This window comes from Apaloderma vittatum, unplaced genomic scaffold, assembly GCF_000703405.1.
Source record: "Apaloderma vittatum isolate BGI_N311 unplaced genomic scaffold, ASM70340v1 scaffold23885, whole genome shotgun sequence".
Lineage (NCBI taxonomy): Eukaryota > Metazoa > Chordata > Aves > Trogoniformes > Trogonidae > Apaloderma > Apaloderma vittatum.
In genome coordinates, this window is record NW_009716836.1 from 1 (window position 1) to 26,695 (window position 26,695).

The 26,695-nt window shown below is 36.9% G+C and overlaps 1 protein-coding gene across 1 annotated transcript in view; it reads left to right on the plus strand.

The window, feature by feature from the left end:
• The first annotated feature begins 32 nt into the window (after window positions 1-32).
• The window catches only part of NFXL1 (nuclear transcription factor, X-box binding-like 1), a 44,385-nt gene continuing 17,722 nt past the window's right edge, over window positions 33-26,695 (plus strand). The window contains exons 1-18 of the mRNA XM_009869690.1: window positions 33-156; window positions 1,109-1,279; window positions 1,638-1,747; window positions 3,384-3,514; window positions 5,163-5,341; window positions 5,480-5,641; window positions 5,748-5,848; window positions 6,922-7,036; window positions 7,380-7,504; window positions 8,417-8,539; window positions 9,937-10,027; window positions 11,520-11,640; window positions 12,212-12,368; window positions 13,268-13,359; window positions 16,764-16,785; window positions 22,900-23,040; window positions 25,542-25,708; window positions 26,458-26,527. Of these exons, the coding sequence (XP_009867992.1) occupies window positions 33-156; window positions 1,109-1,279; window positions 1,638-1,747; window positions 3,384-3,514; window positions 5,163-5,341; window positions 5,480-5,641; window positions 5,748-5,848; window positions 6,922-7,036; window positions 7,380-7,504; window positions 8,417-8,539; window positions 9,937-10,027; window positions 11,520-11,640; window positions 12,212-12,368; window positions 13,268-13,359; window positions 16,764-16,785; window positions 22,900-23,040; window positions 25,542-25,708; window positions 26,458-26,527 (2,202 nt within the window). The remainder of the gene's footprint in view (window positions 157-1,108; window positions 1,280-1,637; window positions 1,748-3,383; window positions 3,515-5,162; window positions 5,342-5,479; window positions 5,642-5,747; window positions 5,849-6,921; window positions 7,037-7,379; window positions 7,505-8,416; window positions 8,540-9,936; window positions 10,028-11,519; window positions 11,641-12,211; window positions 12,369-13,267; window positions 13,360-16,763; window positions 16,786-22,899; window positions 23,041-25,541; window positions 25,709-26,457; window positions 26,528-26,695) is intronic.

Sequence of the window (26,695 nt, forward strand, 5' to 3'; positions counted from 1 at the left end):
CGCAGCCGGTGCGGTTCCAGCGCGGGAGGGAAATGCGAAGCGGTGGACGAAGCAGCCGGTTGTCCGTAGGGTTGGGAATCCCGAGGAGAGCGAGTGCTGCCCGCCAGGGACCGGCCTGCGTGCTGGGGTCAGGGTGGCACATCGGCCCGGTCTGGGGTGGGCCGTGAGGGCGAGTTAATGCTCCTGAAAGCCTGAAATGCTTCGCAGGTGGAGAAGTGCCCAATACTGAGCTCTTTTCAGCGGTGGCATAGTTTCTTAAGGAGAGCCCTAAAATTAGGCTTGACGGAGCCCCGTTAAATATGTTAGACATAGGCACAGAGCCGTTAAGGTTGGAAAAGACCTCCAAGATCATCTAGTCCAAAACTGAGAGGTACTTAAGACCTGTGATCTGTTGAAGACCTTTATATCTCCATCACATGTTATCTTAAAGGCACTTTGGTTTATTATGAACTCAAGTTATTTTTTTTTTTCTCCATGTGAGAATCCTCCTCAATTTCACATGCAGTAACTTAAAAAAAAAAACAACTTACACCTTTGTATTAAAATACTCGCTCACTTTTAATGTTGCCAGCTGTGAAATAGCATGATCTCACTATTCCAGTAAAGACTTGATGATGAGGGGAGATCAATGAAAGTCATAATTTAAAAAATACCAGTGCTGGAGAGGTACCTGTAGGGTGTAGGCAAAATATAACACTTGCTCTAGTCAAGAATTGCTTGTTTTGTGTTTTTTTTCTTTCTCTGTCTAGGAAAGTTGTTTTTTGTGTGTAGGTTTTTTTAAGTAATCTTTTCATAAAGCAGCATTATAGATGTATATATTCTAGTATATTTGGTTGGATTTGTCAGCAGTAATTGACAGTTTAGTTGGGTTTGTCACCAGTAATTGACAGATAATAATTCATGCTGTAAATTTTATGGGTGATGCACAGTAGACAAGAGAAGAACATTTATATTTTCTTATGTGATATTGAAAATGTAGCAATGTGCTGTCCTTAAAAACATAGAATCAGCAAGCTCACTAAAGAAAAGGACAGTGGAAAGTATGTAGAACTGAATGTGATGTTGTGATTAACTGTCATGGTATTGATCTTCATTAATCTCTTAATAGAACTATCTTCACAGCAGAAGTTCGATGAAATTAAGAAGGCTAATCAGGCTGCAGCAAAAAAGCTAGTTGAAGACCAATTTAGCTCCTCATCTGAAGATGATGATGAAGATGCTGAAGTAAAACAAGGAAAGATTTTGGCCAAAACATTTACCATTTACACCAGTCAAACTGGTAATTTTTTTTCATTTATTGACTTTTATTTCAGTATGAAAGCATAAACAATGTTGTATTATTGGCTGTGTATTAATTTTTTTCCATAATTAGAGGGAAAACACTTTATTCTCATGTTTTCTATTAGAAATATTTGTTGCCAGCAATGCATGCAGGCAGTACTTCTTGCCTTTTTATGCAGAATCTATGGTATAGTTTTGAAACTGTCTTAAGTACTTCTAATAATGTGGTTTTATAGTAATATATGATTAGCCTCTGTTCAGAGGTAAAAAAAAAAAAGCTTTTACAGCAGTCTGGACCTGTATGGAATAGCAGATCAAACATTACTGATTGCTTTAAAAATCTTTATACATTAAAGATGGAGATGCAAGTGAGCTGGAACGTACAAGACAGTACATGAATGAAGCTTTTCAGTCAGGGGCTATGACATGTCTGATCTGCATTGCTTCAGTTAAAAGGAACCAAGCTGTAAGTATTTTACAGTAGTCTTTTAGAATAAAGCAAATAAAACTGTCTGAATAAATTGTATTTAATTTTATTAAGGTAGTTCTTTGGATTGATAGTACTAAATGCAACATTTGGCATCTCTGGATTTTTTTCAGACACTTGAAATAAGTGCTTACGTGTAGGCTGTAAATAGAGTATGTATTTTTGACATGTTTGTTATCATAATGTGGAGTTATTATTTTTAAATTTTAGAGAGTAGAAGATGAGAGGCCAGTGCTTGTAAGGATGTATTCAGTAAGCTATGCTGTAGCAAATGCCAAAACAAGAAATGTTAGGAAGTTAGGAAATACTATTGTTAGATTTATAGCAGGGGAGCTAAGATAAACTTTGGTGCTCGAAGTGCTGATTAGTGAAAGGGACGGTGGCATGTCTGAGAAAATTGTCTTACTTCATATGGGTACGTTTTTCATGAGAGAGATTTCAGGACAAATCTTTTTCACTTCTATTATGTATCAACTTCCCTTTGACATTGACAGACCCAACTCTGTTTCTGTTATGGTTACTTGAATCAAAGACATGTTTGAAATTGTTGTTTAACATTGAAAGAAAAAAAGGTGCAGAAAATATTTTAACTTCTTATGCTGGATGCACATGGACTACAAGTATTCAGTGGAACTGTAGTCATTCACTTTTGTTTAGAAAGAAATACAGTGCTTTGTATGAATTCCTAACAAATTTAATCTTTATTTTTTTAGACTTTAACATGTAAGTTTAGCTTGGTTTTAAAGTTCTCTGTCTCTTGATAGAGTTAGTATCTCAGCAGAAGTAAGGGGATTTGGCAACTTGGAATTCTTTTTTAACTCTGGTTTGTCAGTTGTCTTGAATCTGTGAGATTTTAGCCAAACGTGTTTGTTTACTTGATGTCTCCTGTTTAGCTGTTGTTTTAGAAACTTGGGTCATTGACTTTGCCCCCTATAAGTTAATTCTTGTTTTCACAGTATAATTTTATAATGGTGTCATAAATTATTAAAAAGTAAAGAAATTAAAACTTGAGTTTTCTACTGTATTTCTCTTACCAAATTGTTACAGTCATTCTAAACTAACAATTTAAGACATTAATACATGGAAAGTACCAAAGGCATAAAACTGCATTTCTGTTACTTAAATTGCTTTTCATCAGCAGGCTGATATTCTACGAGAAGGATTGTGGTTTCAGTCCAGAACTAACAAAGAGAAGTACACTGGAAACAAGAATATAAGTTCAGTGATGGAGACGGGATACTGGCAAAATAACTCTTAAACACATTGGCTTTTAATTCTGTTTTATAACTCTCTGGCTCTTTGAACAAAAGACACTGGGTTGAAAGCCACACTTCTCATCAAATGTTTTTCTTACTAGCATTTATGTAAGTCCTAAAGATTGAGCAGGAAAAAAGATTATTGGTATGAATCTCAAACAGTAAAACTGCCTATATTAACCTAACAGTAGGTATAATCCGTCTTTGGAAACCCGTTTTTTTAAATGGAAAAATAGCAAGCTTGTATTGTTCTTGTAGTGTATTGCTTTGTATTTGGTATTCGGATATTATGGTTGTTCATCAATGGAAACAGAAAGAAACCTAATATAAAGCAATTGACATTTCTGTCTGCTCTTCAGGTCTGGAGCTGCTGTGGATGCTTTTGTATATTTCACCTGGTGTGTATCCAAAAGTGGGCCAAGGACAGTCTTTTCCTTGTGTCTTCTTTGACAGATGATGATTTTGGAAAGAAAGATTATCCCTGGCCATGGTAAGCTCTTTATGGTGCATTTACAAATATTTATTTTTTTTCAGTGAAACAGGTGAACTGTAGTTATTTTAGATATAAGTAGTATAGATGTAAATAGTATATAAATAGATGACATACACACACACAAAAAAGTTTAGAAGACTGACTTTTCTATTACTTGCTTGAATTATTTTATTTTCATTATCAGAAGTCAGGAATATTTCACAGTGATGCATCAAATTTGTTTCAAATTCTGAGAAGCGTCATGTGTCTCTCAGCTTCTAATACCTATATCTGAATGGCTTTACATGTTGGTCACTTAAAATTGACACTGTGAAATAAACAGCCAAAAAAGTTCTAAAATAGCAAGATTTAGGGATTTTTTTTTTATTTTTAGTCTCTGTATAACTCAAGCATGAAAGCTGGTCTTGAAGTTTTACACGAGACTGCGCAAAGAAGGTAATACCCTGGCTGCGTCAGTAATGAAGCTTGCTTTTTCAGTAGGTTTGCATCTGAAAGTTCAATCAAGGTTTCTCTGTGAATATTTGTTCTGTGCTTTATTTGCCCACCTGCTTTTATGTGGGAACTTTCAGTAACGTCTTTGAGATACTGTTCTCTGTCAGATTTGGTTGAAAGTGCCTGGTTGGATTCAAACGCTCTGTTAATGTGGGATCTCAGAGAGCAGGTTTGCTTAGGAAACAGGGTATGAAATTCTTAGCTGGCAGCGTCTCACTGTCGTAATGCCTTTTCTACTACAAACTGGTTTTGTGTTTAAGCATAATGTGTATAATGGAAAAAAAATCAAGGCAAATGGCATTTTATTTAATATTTAAGCACATGATAAAATGGTGTGGTCATTATGGAGAAACAGGTTGTTGCTTCTAACCTATTATATAGAGCCAAATTGGTATTTTATTTGATAAAAATGAGTGTGTGGGTCTTTCAAAACCTCTACTCTTCTCTGCTCAGGTGCTCCTTATCTGTTGTGTTTTCCCAGCGTAGCCAGAAACACTGCTTTCTTTCTCCTTCCTTGTATTTCAACCCTCATCCATGGCCTGCACCTGAAAGCATTTAGGGCCTGTGGCACTAATAATTTCCAGATCTGTGGTGCCTTTCTGCCTTTAAGAATAATGTATTTTTTAATATCTGACAGCATCAAGGATAACAAGTGAAGGTGTGCATCTCACAGTATCTAAGATGCTGAACTGATACAGCCTAAGATCTTCCAGATAAAATTTTTATTATTACGCATAGTTTGAATTGCTAAATATTATTTAAACCTGGGGTTTAATCTCTTTTTTTGTTTGGTTCTATTTAACTAGGTTAACTCTTTGTTGCATACCTTCCTTTGATATTGCTTGACACAAATATTGCTCTGTATGCTTTCTATGTTGATTTTTTTTTAATATATATTCTTAGAGAAAAAAGATTGCAGTGATAGGACAATTCCTTACAATTCCATTCTATTGAATGTATTGTGAAATCTGACACACAGCAAAACCTTTCTTGTATATTATAAATTTAATGTTATTATTAGTTACAGTAGGTGTAAAAGCATTAATTGGTAGCCTGTTAACAATCTTGAGAAATTGAAATGATAAAAACTGCTCTTCTTTTTAAAAAAATCTTAAAAAAATTACTTCTCACTCTCTTTTTTTTCTTGTTGCAGTCCAAAATGTAGGTTTGAGTACAAACGGTCAGAAACTCCTAGTAGGTATTACTGTTACTGCGGAAAAGTGGAAAATCCAACACTAGACCCATGGCTGGTACCTCACTCCTGTGGTCAGACATGTGAAAGGGAATTCAAACCTCCTTGTGGCCATAAGTGTTTGCTGCTTTGTCACCCAGGTAAATCCGTTGCACCTCTCGGTTGCGTGACACTTAAAATGTGCTAACCCTATTTAAAATTCTCAAGGGTAAAACACATAGTCAAGGCTGCGTTTTGCTGACTGGCTGTTACAATGGTGTAATTCTTCCTGTACTCAGGACCGTGCCCGCCTTGCCCGAAGATGGTCACAACAACCTGTCACTGTAAGAAAGCCAAACCGGTGCCGCGACGGTGCAGTGCCAAGGAGTGGTCGTGTCGCCTGCCCTGTGGACGAATGTTGCTGTGCGGGCAGCACACTTGTGAGAATTCCTGTCACGCAGGTAGACCAGCCTTCGTTAAACTTCAGAGGAGTGCTTGTTTTTATGGTGAGGATGAAGCGGTGTTGTACAATTCCTGCTCTCAACGTCACTTTGCAATTATGCGCAGGAGATTGTCAGCCTTGCCCGCGAGTCAGTAAACAGCGGTGCGTCTGCGGGAGACAGACGGCGGAGAGGCTTTGTGCAAGTCCGCAGTGGCAGTGTGATGAGGTCTGTCAAAGCTGTCCTTTTTGGCTTTTTTCTCGTCTTTATAAAATTTGATTACTGGCTTTATTAAAGATTGGAAAAAAACTCATTCAGTAAGAAAATAATGGTACTGTTTTAGCTTTTGAAAGTACAATCAAATATGTAAGCAGCAGTGTTTGAGAATGGATCTGCCTGGTGGCCAATTTCTGACAGTAGTTAAAATGTTGCTGTTCTGGGATTGTGCTAGGGTTAAGCTAGCAGTGAATTTGACCTTGTATATTTTGTTCTCTTGTACTTGAGATTAAACTTGCAGCTACTATCTTCAAAACCAGGCATGAAATCACAGCTTAGTAGATAAGAGTTTCATGCTTATTTACTTCTAGTGATTGTAACAGAATGAAAGCTTTGTGATTCATTCTTTGCAGCTTATTCTTAGGACCAAGGCTGTGGAATGACAGACTGTAAAAATTAAAATAATTTTTTTAATTAAGTGGCAGGGGGGAGGTTGCAACAGGGTCGTTACGATCCCAGTAAGAAGGACACTCAGCCTGTGTAAAGTATCAATTAAAATGCTATTTATTTCAGCTAACATGATAGAGAAAAGGAGTATAATATAAATAATAGTGTTGCCTCTGATCCACATGGAGACCTCATCTGCAGAAAGGGTTACCCCATTTTGGTTACTGAAGCAATTGTAGGATTTTGTTACAAGGAAGAAAACTCTGTTCATCATATTTCCTGTCAGACAGAAAGGATATTTGGATGAGAACTTCCTCCTGCAATTTTAGGTAAAGGCAAGGACGTGCAGGTGGTGTAATCACTGGTACCAAGTGGGAGCTGCCTCCTATCTCCTCTGCTGCAGTAAGTTTATCCTGTGGCCAAGGGGTATGTGCAGCACAACATGGGCCTGGGGCTGCTCAGCTTAACATAAACCACTAACTCCCTGGCATATGGTGGTCTTCCAGTCAGGTTCACCACAGGGATGGTCAGTTTCATTTGGTAAACTCAGTGAATGTAGGATTTGATAACAAAAATTCAGAAAAAGGTCTGTGTCATTCTGTTACAGTGCATTCACTGGGTTTCTCTGAGTTTTCCAGGTGTGTGGGAAACGCTTGCCTTGTGGTAATCACACATGTGAACGAGTTTGTCACGCTGGTCCCTGTGGAGACTGTCCTCGTTCTGGGAAAAGGTCCTGTCCATGTGAAAAATCAAGTAAGCTGCTGTTTTGGTTTTGTTTTATTTTTTCCAAGTAAGATTAAAAAAAATAAAGTCATCCAGTCTTTGACAGTCAGTAGTTTAGGTTAATTCTGCAGGGCAGAGTCCATAAAAAGTTCTTACAAATAGTGAACTGTGACAGTTTGTATTAACTTTTTTTTTTGCGTAGTTCTTTAAAAGCTTTATTTAATACTAGGAGTTTAGTTGGCTGTGTGGCTAAGTAAGTCTAGAGAAATTTTTAAAAAATGAGAGAGAGTTGACATTTGAACTCACATCGTGCATTTTTTCCTAAATATTTTGTCTTTTTTCTAAGTGCTTGCCTGTACTTCTCTTCATCTAGAGTTTACGTTGCCTTGTACAGAAGATGTGCCCACGTGTGGTGATAGTTGTGACAAAGTTCTGGAATGTGGCATCCATAAATGTTCACAGCGCTGTCACCGAGGTCCCTGTGAAATATGCAGGCAGGTTAGTCTTACTGTAGGAGGTTCACATTTTGTTAAGGTTTGTAAACACCATGAGCCTGGAACAATGCGAGTGTGCTGAGGAAAATTAAGTCACAGCTATTACTTCCTGTTCATTAAAAGCAATACATTCTCCTCCCACCACAACATAATTCTGAATTAATAGTTGAACATTATCTGTCTGAATTGAGACATGGATGACAGTTTTATTGTCTTGGTTATGTCTTGAATTAGTTATGCCCTAAAAGACACCTAATTTTTTCCCCATCTCTTCTAGCTTCCTTGGTGATTTGTCTTACTAAACTGTTTCTTCCTTGGTGAAATGGAATGTGCTGTAACATAACATTTCTTTTTCAGTAAGAAAATAGTATTTTGCTTTGTGGAGCTTCTGTAGTCTGGCCTGTAAAGCTGTTACTCTGTCTGCTCTCAGTTGTCTCTTCCTGAACCACCTTTGGCTACAAAATCTGTGATGAAAGTAGTTAGTACATGATCACTGTGATAAAGGTCAGATAAACCTGCTCACCTAATTCTTTAATTGTCTATATACACAATGGATGAATCTAGGTTGCTGTGCAGGAGAAGAATTTTTTTTTATGAATTTGTTTTGCATTTATGCTTGATATCTTGCACCACATGCTTTAGTGGGTCCCTTGAAGTGGCTTCCTTCTTGGTGAGACCAAGGCTACAGCATTTGTGGTAGCAACACAAGGTCCACGAGTAGTCATTGCAGCTGGATAATCTCCTCAGAGCATGTGATACACTTCCTGTTGTGATAGAGCACTGTAATGTTAATCTGCCATGAACTTTTCTTTACAGATAGTAGAAGAACATTTTATTTTTGACTTTTTTTTTTTTTTGGCATTAAAAATACCCATGGTTTGTTTGTGTGGGTTTTTTTTCTTATCTTGCTGCCCAGGAAGTTGAAAAACAGTGTCGCTGTGGAAAGCACACTAAACGTATGCCGTGTCATAAGCCATATCTATGTGAAACCAAGTGTACTAAAATTCGTGATTGCCAAAAGCACCAATGTAGGAGAAAAGTAAGTGTCCAGAGATGATCTTTCTCTAGTTTGTTGTTTAGATAACATTTATTTATATATAGTATTTTACATTATGTAGAAATCCCCTCAGTCTGTTGTTCCATCTCATGTTACTGAATAGAAAGAGTTTTCTTCAATGTCGTTCAAATTAGTTTGCAGCATGCTGGAATTCTTTCAACAGCACGTCTCCAGGAAAAACTCAGGGCCCTCAAAAACTGAGAGGGGATTTTCACAACTTTCTAGTTCCAGAATGCAGTTTTGCTTTCAGGTACTCAAGTAATTATTGATGTTTTATGCATTTGTGGGTAGTGAAATCCATTTATATCCTACTTTGTAGGAAGAGCTGGGAACCTCTTATAACATACTCTTATTTTTGACAATGTGGCAGTCCATCCCCTCTTTCTAACATGCATGACTGCAAACAGCAGTAGTCTGACAATTGGGAATTTGAATTTTGTTTCCTGTCTCATTTAAAGTCGAAGGAATGATCGATAGCTCAGTTTACCAATTCAAGAAGGCCCGAAAGTTGCCTGCTATGTGTGAATTAATTCATGATGAAAGTTGGACTTCTAACCACAAAGAGGCATGAAAAGGGATAGTTTTCTTCTTAGGTATTTTTGAGTATTATTGTTATTTGCATTTACTTTGTGTGAAAAGACAGTAAAGCAAGTAAAGGCAATCTTGACCTCTTAAATTTATGCTAAAATATCCAGGTTTCTCTTCCTAATTGCCTGGCTGCCTTATGCAGTTTGGAAGGAAGGTATCTTTCAAGTTAGTAGAAGAGATGAGGTTCTTTCCCTCCTGACCTGGCATCTACCAATGTGGTGGTGGTGTGGTGTGTTCCAGTTCTTCCACATTGCTTCTTTATTTAAGAACAGAAAGTAGATAACTGATACTAACATTATCTGACTTTTACTACAAAGATAAAATATGTTTGGGTTTTGTTTTTTGTTTTTTTTTTTAAAAAAAAGTGGGTAGCAACATTTTTGTGCCAGGAACAGTTTAGGATAAAAGTGGAAGACATTGCACAGTAATGGGGCAAATTGTTGGATATTCTGTGTGCAGTATTCCAAAATTATTTTGGATTAAAATATTATAAGAATTTGAACCTTGTAAATGTTCTTATACTTTTTGGAAGCTCTCTGCCTTTTTAGTGTGTTGAAATGATGCTTTCAATTGCGTGTTTTCTTGTTATTTTATACTTGGATTTTTTTTTAAAACAACTGTACAGATGGCTTCCTTTCACTACCTGGCATGAATTTGAGGAAATTTGACTAAACTGTATGAAAATTTTTTAAAGAAGTATTGAAAAAATGAGGTAGTAGAACAGGGCAAATTTATACCAGAAATGTCTAAGTTTTAGTTCTACAGAGTATTTTAAATTTTTTGTTTAATAGTGCTGTTCTGGAAACTGTCCACCATGTGATCAAGTCTGTGGGCGAACTCTAGGCTGCAGGAATCACAAATGTCCTTCAGGCTGCCACAGAGGTAAGAACAGGTGAAGCATCCCTGTAGTGATGGAATATTGTTTGCTTTTGCCAAACTTGCAAAGTTTGTAAGCTTGCATGGCTCTCTGAGGTGCTTACTGAATTCTCTCCGTTGTTGTAGGTGGGCTTTTTGTGGAGACAGTATGTTTGAGAGGTTTTTAGTGCTGGTTTATTTTTTCTCTGTTAACTGTGCCTCTTCTCTTCCCCTTTCCTTTCTTTTCCCCCTCCCCTGTGCCTGTCCAAAATCCTGAAAATATGTAAATTTTATTATTTTTTCTTTTGGTAGTGTCAGAAGAAAATTGATAATGTTGTTTTTCTGCATTAGTTTGGTTGATAACTAAATCACAGAATAAAATTCTGGTTGGAAAACTAAGGAGCTAGTGCTGCATTATAGGATATACTTCTACATTGAAATAGCTGTTTATATGTAATATTATTTTTGTTTTACAGTGTCCCTAAAAGTAACAGTGATTTCTAACAACTGACAGCAGTATAAAAATAATAAAGCAGAACCTGTAAGAAAACAAAAGTGAACTTTGGGAATGTAAATATCAGATATATACACTTTAAAGTGTGTGTAATTTATCGAAATAGTACAGTTGTCAATAGTATAAGTGCTAACTCTTTCCAAAAGTTGCATCTAATGAAGCTAGTAACTATATCAGATGATAAATTTAGAGAAGAAAATAACTTCTGTGTTAACAAATTACAGTCTAATATGATTTATAATATCTTGTCAGAATGGTGAAAATATTCCTAATATGGGCAACAACTTTGATTTAAAAATATTTATATGCATGTGTTTCTCCTTATATTCCAATGTTTTAATAGTGGCTAAAAGTTAGGATGAATTATTTTATCTTCAGTATGTAATACTAGGTCAGGTTAATTTTGCAGTGAGCTGCCAGATCTCGGTGACCACTGATTTTAAAGGAAGTAGTATGACTCCAGGAAAAAAACTTGCCAGATCAGGTCCTTTAAAAGGTATCCGACCTCAGAATTATTAGAGGTTCCTGATAATAAGGCCTTGGTCCTTAGCAGGGGTCCCTAAGAATGGTAGCTTCATCCATTCTGTTTGTGGTTTGATTCTTATGTATCTTTTTTCCTTAAGCATTTAATTATACTTGTTGAAATTTAGAATGTGTTGCCAAGAAATAGAAATGTTTTGTTTATTACTGTAGCAGATTATAATGCTCAATTTGAGAACAGTGTGTTCTCACCTTAACTTCAGATTTATACGTTATCTCTGCCCTTCCGTCTTTTTGAGAGTGTGGGCAGTTGTCTCCGTTAATAGAATATTTAAGTAAATTGCACGCATATTAGCTGCTCTAGGCAGCAGAGCTTTCAACCTTCAGTTTGTTTTGTAAAAGTAGACGTTTATATATGCTGATGATATAATTTAATTTACTTTGCAATAAAAAGACTGTATACTTCCACCCTTTTTTCTTCAGCAGCCTTGTTCAGATTATCAGTGTTAATATATTTATTTTTAGGTAGTTGTAATCCATGTCCAGAGACTGTAGATGTGAAATGCAATTGTGGAAAAACTGTCATTAAGGTGCCCTGTGGCAGAGAACGCACCATCAAACCTCCTAAATGCAAACAGCTCTGCAGGTCAGTATAGAAAGAAGTGTGTGTGTTTCTCGTTCTAGTGTCCTTAAATAAAATAGGAAAATGCAACAGTTATTTTTTTTATATGATTACAGATAGTATTTCTCAGTCTTCTGTGTTCTTGACTGTGCAGACAGAAAGTGATAATAATCTCCCTCTTTGGTGCTGCGGTTTCATGAACAGCTTGGTGCTGTCAAGAGGGAGTTTCTGTCCCGTTATAATTTCTGGTTTTGTATTCCCACGCGCTTCAAGTCATCTCTGGTACTTTTTGAAGTATCTCCATGAGGCAGTTTGCCTGAAAAATTTGACTGGTGAAAGGAAAAAAATACTTTCTGCTGAGGTGTAGCAAGAGTACTTAGAGTAGAATTAGGATTGAAATAACCGAATATGCAAACCCAAGTTTGATTTTAATTTAATTTAGAACTCCTGTATAATTTTCCTGTAATATTAACCGTTGCTAAATAAATTCATTTTTAGAGAAAACCACTTAGTTCTTTGTATTTTGAACACAACTGCTCAGTGACTGTAACTTATTGTTTCTTGCTGTCATATTCATTCTTGGATTTTACTACAGCCGACCACCTACCTGTCACCACACTACCCGGGAGAAACACTATTGTCACTTTGGTCGGTGTCCTCCGTGTCGTCAGTCCTGCCAGAAGACGTTAACGTGTGGTCATTTGTGCCCCGTTTCTTGCCACGATGAAGCACTTGTGAAGCAGGCTGGCTTCGTAAGTAAATAATGAAAAATGGTGTGTTGTTTGTGTTCTGAAGAACGAGCAACAGTTGTCTGACCTCAGTCTTTTATGTCGGAGGCTTTTGGAATTCAGAGTAAATAAATAATCATAGATTCATTTTGGTTGGAAAAGACTTTTAAGATCATCAAGCCCAACTGTTATCTAACTCTACCAGGCCCACTTCTAAACCATTTCCCTGCGCACTGTATCTAGACAGCTTTTAAAAACATCCAAGGGTGCTGATTCAACCACTTCCCCGGACAGCCTGTTCCAGTCTTTGATAACCCTTTCAGTGTAGAACTTTTTCCCCTGGCATAACTTGAGGCCAAATAATCTATTTATTTTTATAATTTATGATTGAATGTGCAGTTTCCAGCAGTTATAATTACTCAGGAAATTGCAAGATTTTTGTTAGAGTTCTGTTACAAATGTTTAATTTCAAATCTACTTATAAGAGGAAAAAAAATTAACTCTGATGTTTACTAAACCAGCAAAATTTACACAAGTTAGAAACGAAAAATTGTTTGACATCTTCAAACATGGCACATTCATGTATTGCATGATGATAATTGAAGTTGTTTAGTAATGTAAATATTTTTATATTTTTACTTCTATTAAATACCTGGAATTGTTTTGCTGGTTTTTTGTTACTCTTTGTGCTAGATTTTTAGCAGTAGGGCCACAGGCCTTCATTTTCGTATCCCTAACGATGCTAAGGATGAAATTGTAATCTGTTGTGTGTATGGGGTGTTGAGATTTCCATTAGAAAAAGTTAGTTACTAGAAAGTGGATTTGTTAGAACTGGGATCTCTTTGGATGGTAAGTTCCTTTATGGTCCAGCAGGTAGTTCCATTTGTGTTTTGTATTTAACTAGTGTTGTCCTTTGCTCACAGCATCAGTCTGCAGGTCCCTGGGAACAGCCGTCCGAGCCAGCTTTTATTCAAACAGCATTACCATGCCCTCCCTGTGAGGTTCCTGTACCAGTGTAAGTATTAAAAACACGTAAAAGTAAATTTTGGTACAGAAAAAGGGGTTTTTTTTCTTTTTATACTGTTGTAGAGATGGATGTGAAAATAACCATATTTTCCTCTGGAGATGCAATGAGCCTGTGTGAACACCACTCTTATAAAACTGGGAGCACTGGAGGTTGTTCAATGGACCTTTTTTGTAGCTTGTGCTCACTATATGAAAAGACTGATTGTGTTGGTACATACTGGTTGTTTCTAATACACGTTTTGTGCAATGATACCTTAAAAATAATGAAAATTGCACAGACAGACATTATAATTTGATAGTCTTCAGTGACATATGACTTTTCATATAGCTTGTCTTTTGTTTGGTTTGTGGCCTTGTAATTTTTCTGTGATTGTAACTTTCTGCATAACAAGTTGCTATTTTGTTTCTCAGTTGTTCAGTTATTGCGTGCCAATAAATGGCAATAAATTGCATTCCTTTTGTTTCTCCTTTCTGTTTTTATTTGTCCAGAGGTTCTATTCACTGAGTAGATCCATATCAACTATTTCTGTGATGATTCTGAGGATATAAGGGAAAATGTGATGATGACTTTTTTTCCACTACCGTCTTTCAATTTGATAAAAGTTCTTTTTACATTGTGGAATAAGGACTCAGATTCAATGTTTATCTGTAAAAGGAATTACAGGTTTTTTTTGTCTGTTTTAGTGATGTAGCCCCTTACTATTTTAAACTCACCATGCTTCACAGCTGTTAGTGCTTATTTATTTTTTAAACATCCCTCCTTAATGAGGGAGTATTATGTCCTCATTTAATGAAGTGAAAACTAAATAGAATGAGATGATCAAGAATATCCATTTAACTGCCTACGTAGGTATGTTCAGAACTTAATTTCTTAAGGATTGTACTTTGGTAGATCATGCTTTTGTTCAAAACACAGTACTTCTTTACTATGAGGGTGACAGAGCACTGGAAGAGGCTGCCCAGAGAGGTTGTGGAGTCTCCTTCTCTGGAGACTTTCAAAACCTGCCTGGATGTGTTCCTGTATGGCTGCCCTAGGGAATCCTGCTCTGGCAGGGGGGTTGGACTAGAGATGATCGCTAGAGGTCTCTTCCAACCTCTAACATTCTGTCATTCTGATCCTTGGGCTCACAGACTCCCAAAAGGTGAAAAATGTGTAGTTATGAGCTGTCTCCTTTCAGTGTGTGAGTAAATGCTCGTAGAAACTGTTTCACGTAGACATTCAGCAGAGGTCATTGTGTAACACCATGTATATAGGGCACATCCTCTAGTTCCTGCCTCAAAATCCCCTCTGTTAGTCTGACGACTCCTCCCCAGAGAAGGAGTGTCTGTTAAATAAGAAGAAAACCATACTGGAGAAGTCATACTTAGTTTATCTAACTAGAGGAAGCATCATTACGTTTCATAATGCTTGAGGCAAATTAAGCAAAATAATCTGACAGGGTAGCTCATTAGCAGGGCTTTTAAAATCATTCCTCAAACAGTGGCATTTGGACGAATATGATAATTGAAAATAGTTTAAATAACCCTGATCTGTATGGATGGGTGTTAGTGGAGATTTGATCTTTCACCACTGAGGTTTTGCAATAGATTTTGATGTTTTTTCTAATAATTTTATATCTTTGAACATGAGCAGTCAGAGATTTGAAAAGGACTGTATTCAATATCTGGTTTTGTAAATAGTTCAAAGGGATTTTCCAGAAAATTAGTTGCTCTGTTAATTCCACAGAACCACTGAGGTTGGAAGGTACCTTGAGACAGGTTCATCTAGTCCAGCCTCCTCCTAAAACCAAATCAACACTGAATTCAGACCAATTTGCTCCAGCTTTGTCCAGCTGGACCTTGAATACCCCCAAGTAGATTGATTCTGCAGCCTCTCTGGACAGCCTCTCTCAGTGCTTCTTTAGACTGATATTTTTTTTTTTTTAGTTTTTATGTTTTAAAATTTTTTTTCTATACTGTGTAACCACTCAGACCCTTCCTTGTTTAGGAGTATGATCATTGTCTCTTGCCTCCCTACTTTGAACCTCAGTAAGAAGCCTGGCTTCATTTCTTGGTCACTTCCCCTTGAGGCTGAAAGACGGCTATTATATCCCTCAGCCCATCAGTCCCCAGCCTGCAGGGTTGCTGTGATTTAGTCAGTCCCAGATGCAGGATGTTTTTTTGTCTCTGCATTTCCTGAATTCGCTCTCAGCCTGTTCCTCCAATCTGTCTTGATCCTTCTGCGTGGCATCCCTGCCCTCAGATGTATTAACTCCACCATCTTTTACTGTCTTCTGTGAAAGTGATGCCTTTTGCCTCTTCCTTGTTACTGGGGAGCCGGGGAATAAAGAATTAAAGATGGGTCCTGGCCTGAAGAATTCCACCTGTAACTGGTGTCCAAGTAGGATACAAACAGCTGGCTGCAGCCGTTTGAGCCCAGTGATCCTGCCAGCTTTCCGTGCATCTTGTAGTTCATCTGATACCGTTGTGTCTCACCTTGAATGCAGCGTTGCTGTGGGGAACTTCTCATTTGCAAATTTAGTAGGTACATGACAGAAAGCAATTGGATTCGTTATGCAGTTTCCCCCTGCAGTGGAACAGAAGCACGCTGCGATGAAATGCAGAGGTCCTAGAAGCCAAATTAGCAGGATATAGGAAGATTATCTTGGATATAACAACTGTGTATTGCAAAGAACAGCCTCCTGTGATGCATCTACTTATTATACTAGGTGAAGGACGGATTGCTCTTGTTAATATCCTCCTGTCCTAAAGACCACCTGTATCTGTAGGTAGTTGCTTTGTGTAAGAGAAGCATTTGGGGATACTTTATAAAAAAAAGTTTCCTTGCTAGAAAATTTCCTTGCTAGGAATTTTTGACAGATAGGAAATCAGAGGTAAAAAGGAAAATATACTTCAAAAAAATCAGGCACAAGATTGATTTAATTTTAGGAGATTGGTTTGAGTATAATAATAATACCTCAAATTCTGATTGGTGTGCAGTTTTTCTTTCCTAGGAGTGGTAGACCATTCTAAAAGGGATAGAATTGAAAACATGAAGAGTAGACTAGATAGTTCTCAGAAATAACTGAAAAAGATGAAGTTAGTAGAGCTAAAGGAGAAGATATTTGTCAGCAATTCAGATAATTTTCTAACATAAAAATTACTAATTTCATGTGCAATTGTAACTCATCTGTACATGAAACGCTGATTTTAGGATTGCCGTCACAAAATGCAGCAATCTAAACAACTGTTAAAAAAGAGAAGGCATTGATCTGCTTAGATAGATCATTTTCTCTTAGTTTGCACTTTTAAGAAATAATTGCATTATTTTTGTGTGAGAAGCACTGTTACTGTTTTAAGTCCCTTATTAAAGATACACGTTTTCCTAATCCCTGATTTTTCTCTCTTTAACAGGGAGTGTCTTGGGCAGCATGAGGTGAGTCATGGAAATTGGCTTTTGAAGTGGAATATGAAGGATATCTCAGTTTGTTAGTCTACAAAAAAAAAAGTATTAAAGAGAAATACTGTATTTTTTAAAAATATATTTTTAAAACCAATGCAGCACTTTATCACCAAGGCTTACATATCAGCAGGTCTTTTAAGTTCCTTTTTGAAGACTACATTACCACTTGAGGTTTTAGAATTTGTAGATGGAAATTTAATTCATGATTTATGAAGTGATTTGTGTATTCTTGCAGTTGTTTAAACAGTGTTTCAATTTTTGGGGAGCGGTCTTCTTTCATTATATGCTTGCATTGTTTGGGTTTTTCTTCCTTATTGTATAGTTATCATCTCCCTGTCCCACACTTTTCTCAGTTCTCCTAGAAACTGCTTAGTTTAAAAGGATAAGGAATGTAGTGTCATACAGGAAAATTCTCATGCGACTTGGGTCTGAACACATATGGCTGAAATCAAACAATGTAGTGGAAACTTCTGTAGTGTTACTTGTTAGCTTGTCTTTTTGGTGTGCGGCTTTCTCCAGTTTTGAATGAAGTCTCTGGCTATTTTGGCTTGCATGAGAAGAAAATCTTAACTAATACTTGAAGCAAAATATCTATCATCGTTATTCACAGTAATTTCTAAAAGTCGGGAAACTTAAGGTCAACTCATTTTTTCTGATTTTTAAAGATAATTGCTAGTTTAGCGATCTTATCTTCAAAAAAGCTATTGCTGTTACAGTTTTGTCTGCTAGTAAGTCTGGCATAAATCCACTATCAATGTGCAGCTGACAGTTCTAGAACAAACGTATTTTCATTTTAAGCCAATTAAAAATTCTAGAAAATAAATCTGCCTTTTTTTTTTTTTTCTTTCCTTTGGCCTTCCTTAATAATCGTTTGGTATGTGGTGTAATGGTGGCTTGATTACATGATGACAACAACTACAGATGTTGTTAACAAAGTTTATAAATCTGCAGTCTGTAGGGGCAGCACATTTATTAATCCAGCCAAGCTGAATACAATTTCCACAGAGATACTTTGTACTTTGTCAGTTGCTGAGGAAAAATGTGCTGTAAAAATGGGTGAAAAGAACAACTGTGTCTGTTTGGTTGTTGTTGAAACAGCTGACTTTTGCTTTTGTTTTCCACAGTAGAGCTTACAGGTGTATGAGCCAATGTTTTATCGAGTCAACGAGGTGTTTTGTCATTGGGCAGATTGAGTCTTACCCAAACTTTTCATGAACTTCTGTAAGAACGAAATGCAAGCTGTGCTTGCTGTACCCCATATATAACCTGCTCTAGACAGTGTTACTGGGTTTGCCACTAGTCAGATGTATATGGTTGTGAAGTTTATGTCCCTCCCCAGAACGATTGAGAGCTTTTCTTAGTAGAGAATGTGGTTCCAATTAAGTAAGTAAAAAAAATCCTTTCTTTGTTGCTACTGCTTGTAGCAGAATCAGTTGGAGGCTTTGAGTCATGTTTTCTCTATGGATTAGCATAGAAAATAAGGAAAAAATCCAGGGTGTCAGTGCCTAATTTTAATTATTTAGATTTATTGATGTTATGTGATATTCTAGATTAAACATTCCTTCTCTCAGCCAGCAGAGTGCAGTGCTTCCTTCTTGCTGAAGCTGAGCAGTTTCTGGAGTGGAATGGAGTGGAATGAAGCATCCTAATCTTTGAGATTTTGGTAGCAATCAAGAAAAAGAATAATGTGTTAATGTCTGTGTTGAGGGTGTGTTTGTAGTGTATTTTATGAGCACTGTACATTTTTATGTACAAGACTTGCAATATCTGTTCAGTGTCTTTCAGCCATATGGGCTCTTAAGAGGTAGTCTCACCTTGAACTCATTTATTTTTGTTTGTTAACAAGAGAAAGCGCTTGTATGTAGTTAGGAATATTCCCCTCCTATAGTAATTGCCAGCTCATGAGGAGATTTTCACTGGGAAATGTGAACTTTTCACAAGTGATGAAAGTAGCAATTTTCTAAAGCAAAGTTTTACCATGAAAGGGGGACTCACTGCTGTACTGTGTTACTCCTTAGGTTGAACTGTTGTTCCTATAATGGAGGAGGTATAAAAGAAACAAACTGGGAATGAAATGAATTATAAAGTTTTCTGTGTTTTACTGGGATGCCTGCAGACAATGAGTAGAAGACAAAATGAAAGCAAACAGTTTAGGAGCGGTATAATAAGCAAAACACTGTCTTTATGTTTTTACTTACACAGTAATTTGAATTTGTGTAGATGTTGGAGTTGTGCTTTCACTCTGGCATTTAGTTTAAAAAGTTTTTAATGGATTGATTTAGTTCAAACTCTTACGTGTCTTTGGTACTTAGAACAAGCAATTTATCACTTGAAACAGGAGACTTAAAACTACTGTTCAGATGATGTAATTGTATAAAATCTGTATCTAGTGGAAGTATGAATCTATACGATGTTTAACCTAAACTAAGATTTCGTTTAGCTACAGTGTGCAGCCTTCGCTTAAATAATTTTACTGTGCAAATTTTGAATATTTTCACATACATTTAGAAAAAATTAGTTACTCTTAGTTCTTAAATTTGTAGGTGTTTAAAACTAGCTCTCAATTTTGTTTCGAGTTGTAGGTCAAAACAATCACCTATCATCAATAATTGCTGCCACCTCAGAATGAAAGCTTGATGTTTTACTTTTTCTTTGAACCTGCCATAAGTACTGGCATTTCATAGCAGTAGCATATACATGCCCTTTAAAATAAAATTATGGGAACTAATTATATTCAAAATCTATTTTTATGGGAAAACATTAATTAAAGCCCATACAAAGTAAATAGGGACAAACAAGAAAATCTTAACTGAGTATAGTCTTAATTTGTTGCCTGTATTTAATTCTCTTGTGGCTGTTCCATTTCATTAAATATTCTAGGGGAAGAGAAACATTCTGATTTTGTTTCTGCAGTGAGTGTTTTGAATATCCTGTATTATCACTCTTGCTGTTGTCAGGCAGTTAGAACTCTCTCTTCTCTTTTTTTTTTTTGTTTTGTTTTTTTGGTAAGAATGTAATGCTATGTTTTATTATTCTCATGTGGTTTGTATTTTTTTCATTGTGGTTCATTTATAGGTGGAAGACCATTACTCTGCCTCTCGGCAAAATTTTATGTAAAACTTGATTAGATTCACCTTTATGTGTGAATACCTTATATTTCCAAAATTTCCCTGCCCTATTGTACTTGATTTTCATTTTTATATTCCAATTGAGGTATCTATTAGTTGCTTTTATGCATTTGGAAGACATGCTGGAAAGCTTCTGAAAGCTGTCTTGTCCTGTCTTCCTTGCCTTCCTTTCTTTATCCCATGGAGGACCTGTGGTTTGAAAATTATGCCTCCTTATTTTCTTTATTTTTTCCATTTAGCTGTCACAAAATACTTCTGGTTCTCATCTGCGTTCTTTATTATTCAGCTCATCAGCCTCCTGGAGTTTGTGGCTTCTTTGGTATTTGTCTTTGTAGGAAGTGTAGCGACCTCCATTTAGCTGTCTCAGGAATGTGTTCCAACTATAGAAAGTAAAACTTGTCTCTGCTTCATCCTCTGGATTTATTACTAATATTCACGGCAGATTGACTCGTCAAGAAATGGAAACAAATTTGAAAATGTAATGTAGATTTACGTTAATTGAAATTCTTTCGGTTTTGGCTACAATGTCAGTCGATTCCAGAAGGCTCTCTTATCTTCTGTGAGACTCGACACTTAGGAAGGTCAGTGAGTGAGGCGAGCGGAAGCGATGGTGTGGGTGCAGCCAGAGGGCTGGGATGTTCTCCGCAGTTGGCTCTCCGAAAGCTGCTACTGTTGTCTGTGAGCTTGTGTGCTTCCCTGCCCCCAGCTTCATTCAGCATCACCTCTCAGCTTGGTGTACGCGAGGAGTGCCACCAACAGGGATGCTCCACTTCTGCCGGTGAGCTTCTGCCACATCTCTTTAACTGGAGCTGCTGGCTGAGTCCATGTAAGGTGGGAGACTAACTGCTGGGAAAAGAAATCTCATCAGCATATTCAACTGTGCAGCCGTAGACCTGTTACTGTTACTGCCCTGATCTGCTGTGATTGCCTGAGCCACAGCAGAACCAGTAGTTGTAAAAATAAAAATGAGTGGAAATGGGGGAAGAAGGAAAGATAGAGAAGTGACAGATCTTAATGTTTAGTACACCTTTTCATTCATTCTTTTACCTTGCAGTATCCTTTGACTACTTAATGTTGCTACCGAGCAAATTGTGACTCTGAGGAAGGAGGAGAGAGATGGAGGAGAATGAGAAGGGACAGGGTACTAGAAACAATAAAAGCTTTGGTAGCTGGTGTGTGTTTTCTTGGTATAGTGCTATTCTCTGCTTCAGACCCTCTTTTTCTTAGGCCTGTTGCTGTCTCTTGTTCATTTGGTCAACAGAACCGTAAAGCATCAGAGACTTGAGTTGTAGGAAGTTCGCAGGAGCAAGTGAGAACGAGACATTCGGACTACTTGCTATGTTTTTATAACTGCTTTAGCCAGCATGATGAGCTTCAGCTCTGACATAGGGATGGGAGAGTAGTTGAACATGATAGCCTCAAGGCTTTGTCCTCCGTGTTCCAGGCTTGATGTTCAGCCTGCAATGCAGCCTCCCGCTGTTCACAATCTCTGTAGGTCAGGGTGGGAAGAGGAGGAGTTTAGAAGTCTTGTGAATTAATTGCATTTTGCAGCGACCTGATGTACGGTCTTTTTTTCAGAAATCGTTTCTGTAGGCAAGTGGGTTCAAATCCTTCTTTGTATATTTTTGCTGTGGGACTGCGGGAAATCAACATGAACAGTGCTGAAAGGAGAATGTCCCTGGCTCTGCCCCATGGAGGACCATCTGCTCTTCCCTCAGTTGAGTTCCAGTGCTCATCTGGGTATACGGCCAACCAGCTTGCGAACTTAGAAAAAGACAAGGAACTTTTCTCCTATTAATTCCTCTTCTTCTGCTTTGATTAGCTGAATTGTCTTGTTCTAAAGACAGATGTGTGGTAGGACTTGTTCTAAGTGGTAGGAGTGTGCAATTAGGATTGTAGAATTGGAAGAGAGGAAAGGAAGGGGCACAGTGCGAAGCTGTTCACTCAGCTTAAGCCATAACACAAAATCACACCCTTAGTCTAGTCAAAGTGTGTTATGTCGCATTAACCTATTGTGTAATAACATCACAAATAGTTTCTGATTTTCTCTGTGAAATGATCATGGTATTCTTAAAAAAATCAATTGATTTGACAGCATCACAGAAACAGTTTTTATGCATGAGAATATTATATAATGGTTGGAAAGAGGGAACAGCAAGTTTCCTCTCATGCTTGTGATATGGAGGGACCTGTACTGTTCAACTTTAGGAAAGTAACCTAGTTAATCAAGTTAGGAATTTTCACTCCATTTCAGTACCAATGAAAATTGAAGGCTTCTAAATAGATTTTCTGAATAGTACTACAAAGCTCTGTTAACTAGAGTGTTAACCTCAAACTAAATAGTACAAATGTATCATAAGACATTAATATCCTAGTACTGTTATAGAACCATTTCTTCTTCACCTTCCCACTCCTGGAAATTTTATTGGATATAATTGGTATTTGGTTTTTAGAATTTCTGGCTTGCAGGTTGTCTTCTGTTTGTAGAATTGTAAAATGTTTGGGGCTTATGATGACCTTAACACAGTTAGCCCTGTGAAAGCAAACTGTAACTCTCTTCTACAATAACTATAAAGCAGTTTAGGAACTTTTAATGGAAGGCATGAGTGTAGCTTGGAAAGAAGGAATAGACCATACTGAAAGATTTGAGAATGTAAGCCTGGGGGTTTTCGTTGTTTTAAAAGAAACTATGTTGCAAAATTTAGCTTGCATAATTACGAGCGTTGGCTTTTTTTACCTGGTATAATTGGTGTGTGAAACCTGCATGGTTATGTTGGGATGGGAACCTAAAGTCTATTAAAAAGAAAAAAGGTCAAACAGACATTGCATTGTTTTTCTTTGTTTAACAAAGATACTTAGGAACCCAGATTTCTTGTGTAGTGATGCTCTGCCTCTGTGTGTGTACATGTGTGTCTATATACATTCTGTGGGTATATATATGCATATATTTATCTTTTAGGTTAGTCCATTACCATGTCACTCTGCAAATCCCTACTCGTGTAAAAGATTTTGTGGGCGACTTCTTGATTGTCAGAATCACACCTGTATGAGAGAATGCCATCTTGTTACTAAATTGGACAGTAGTGCAGATGGAAAGAAGGTAGGTTGACTTTCTTTTTTATTTTATTGTTGTATATTTTATACATTGTCTTCAGTTTCAATAGGAAAATAAAGAATTTGCAGCTGGAAGGCACAGGGTCTTTTCCAGATTCCACTGGGAGACTCGCATGTGTTCTATTCTCAGTGATGCTGTGACATTTAGCTAATCAATACTTCAGACTGTAAAACTGAGACAATATTACATATTTTGCAAATGCTATTCTTTTTTTGGTTTATGTTAGCAAACATTACTTTGTTAACCCTCTTGACAAGTCTCTTCTCAAGTCAGTTTTTGTAACTGTCAAGATCAAATGGACTACTGATAATCCATAGATTGCTGTATACTGGGGATATGCTTTGGAGAGGAGAGCTCTCAATGGGTTGAGGAGGCTGGCAAATCTGTAGGAGAGAGGACTGGAAACATTGCAGAATAGATAAAGGCTTCTTAAAGCCCTGGGATGGTATGTTCATGTTCATCAGGGTCTACTAGGAACTGTCATTTATGTGATTAAGAAGATGTAGGTGTTAGTTGTTGAAGATAATATGAGACAAAAATGAAAGTAAGTGCAAAGCTGAAAACCATTCCAATTTTGAGCAGGCAAAAGCACATTGCTTGCTCTTTGAGAGTCATGATTTGGACAAAACCAGCTTTTTAAGTTTTTAAAGCACTACTTCAGAAGAAGTTGCAATGTGATCTCTCTGGGCATTTAAAAAACTTAGCAAGCGTTTAGTTGGGCACAAAAAATAAATGTTTAAAATTTATCTTGCCATCACTTTTTAAGCTAAATAGGACAAAAGCCCTGTGAATTACAGTCCTAGAAGCAGTGTTGTCATCCAATGACTGTAGTTACTGTACTACAATTAATGATTTTGGAACTTTTGTCCGAGGCATATGAGCTGTTAGTGCAACGTGTGGAACGGTGTCTTGAAGCAGCAGAGTGACATCAATAAATATTGAGAGTGACAGTTGTTTAAGCATCTCCAGTTATGACTGTAAGAGGCAGCCTGCCTGCTGCTTCAGGTAAACCAATTAAAATGTCACTGGGTCAGGCTTATTCCTGGCTCCACTTTGAATGAGACAATACATTCTCAGAAAACAGGAGGCTTAGGTAAACGTCAGGTTACGGGTAATCTTATTTTTAGATTTTACTTGAATTTTTATAAACTCAAGTTGATTTTGATCTTTAGAGCTTTTGTTCTATTGTTCTGATAGACTAAATTGCAGGTGTAATCAGAAAAGTGTTGATTATATTTCTTGTTTATATGTCTCAGTAGTCATTATTCTGTTCGGAATTTAAGTTTCTTCTGCATGTTGTGTTAGAAAATGTTGCAGAAAGGCAACCTGTTTGCTTTTACTGACTTAAATTTTATATTGCAGTTTTCTAAATGCTTTCAGTTGCTATTTTCTTTCTTGGTTGTGAATATTTGGAGGTTACATTTTGTAAATAATCATTGTACAAAGGTTACTCTTTAAACTCCAGCAAGAGTTATTCAGCTGTGGAAGCAGGAGGAAACTGGAAAAAATGGGGGAAAACGGTATTAAAAATTAAATTCTTATGCCCTTATTTTTGGACAGCATGAAGTGAAACATTGGCACAAAATTAGTCATTTAGGAGAAGCATTGTGTAGCTTTATTCTTGGATAAATTTGGTTTAGTTTGACTGATGTCTGTGAAGCTGAGCATTTGAGTGTAATGATGGGCCTTAACCCCTGTGCTGTGTCAGTTCAGCTGGTAAATCATGTCAGTCTCTCTGTGTGTACTTGCAGACTGGGATTCTGGATGAGTTATTAAGATAAGAATATGAATAGAAATGGAGCTTAATTTACTGTGCCCATGTTTGTCAGCTTGTGCTGATGTTGATCGTGTTGCCTGGAACGAGAATGACACCAGAGAGCTCTTGCAGACTCTGTGGTACAGGGAGTGGAAGCAACACCTCAGGAGCTCCCAGCACATCACCTAAGCTCATGCTTTTTGGAAGGTTATACAAACTGTCATACACATATGGAAATGGAATTACTTAAAGTTTACTTCTCAAAATCAAGCAAACAAATCTCCCCACCCCTGTATTAAAGAACAGTACATCATGACAAAAGTATTACAATAGCATGGTGGGTGGGAAAAGTTAGTTCTGAATATGAAATTACTTCTTTTTCTAATAGTTCTCCATAGAGAATTAACAGGCTTTATGACAATTTCCCAAAGCACTAATATTAAGAAGTGCTTTTATGCCCAGGAAGCAAAATAGAACTCTGTCTCTTTGACCAACAAACACTGGCATTTCTGCTTTTCTTGTAAAAGCGTATTTTAATAACTATTTTTGCCTGAGGGATATCTTACTGGATAGCTGGATTCCTTAGGAAAAATCACCCCAACTCATTCTTCTCTGCAAGAGCTGGTTAATGGCATCTAACAACCAAATGTTTGGCACTTTCTTGAGTATAGAATCATAAAGATTGGAAAGGACCTTAAGATTTTCAAGTATTTTGTTTTTATTTTCTTAGGCAGGTCCGGAGTGTTCACAGTGTGAAGAGGAGTGTACCAAGCCCCGGCCATCAGGCTGTCCTCACCCCTGTGTTTTGCCATGCCATCCTGGGGATTGCCCATCCTGTCTCCAGATGCTTAAAATAAAGTGTCACTGCAAACTCTCCATACTGTATATTGAATGCTTGTAAGTGAATTTGACCACCACTAACTGGAAACCACTTGAAATGTCTGAGGATGGGAGTTGCTCTTAGGGCAAGTAATAGGCTTTCTCCTGAAGGTTGTGATTCATAATATATTGGGGCTTTATCTTTAAAATTTGCCAGTGTTTGGTTTGGTAGTATGGCTGAAGTTATTATAAATGCATGGAATCTTGTGAGCAGAACCAGTTTTTATGATTTTGTTTAATACAGTAATATCTTGAATTATGCATGTAACATCTACATTATGTTTGATCTATATATGATTCTTTTGCAGTTTTTAAAGAAGAATTTTATAACAAGAATAAGAATTAATGTAGTTAATGTGAAAGGTCTTTACAACTAATGTCTTTCAAACTCTAGCTGTTTTAACTGAAGTACTTTTTAATAATTATTTATATTCCTTTTTAATCATTTGCATGTGTATGGATGGTGGATTATCTAGGTTTTAGTGAATATAAGATGAGACTTGTGGATTTAAGCATTAACCTCTCTGTATTGTTCTGAAAGCATTCATCCCATGCATGTATCTTTTTTGTGTATTTACTTGAAAGAACCTCAAATCCTATAAATTTATGGGATTTTATCAGTAAAATAGTGTACATTATATTAGACCCACAGGATGTGCATGAATGAACTCACTTCTCTTTACAGTGACATATACTTAAAATATATACCTAACTGTATTGACTTCTGTTTTGAATTTGGAATATATGACAAATCTTTTCACTTCCAGAAAACTAACACGTGCCGATTTAAAAGAGAAGGAGCTTCTTATTTCCTGTAAAAATCAATGTCCAAAAGAGGTAAGCCATATTAGTGAAGAAAGACTTGATTTGATGGAAGTGTGGAATTTTCTGGATTTTACTTTTTTGGTAAGGTTTTTGACAGAGTTTCATAGGCCAGGCAAACTAGAGAAGCTTGGTCTAAATGAACATGCTAAATGGTAGATGTGAAGGTGGTTAGTGAACTGT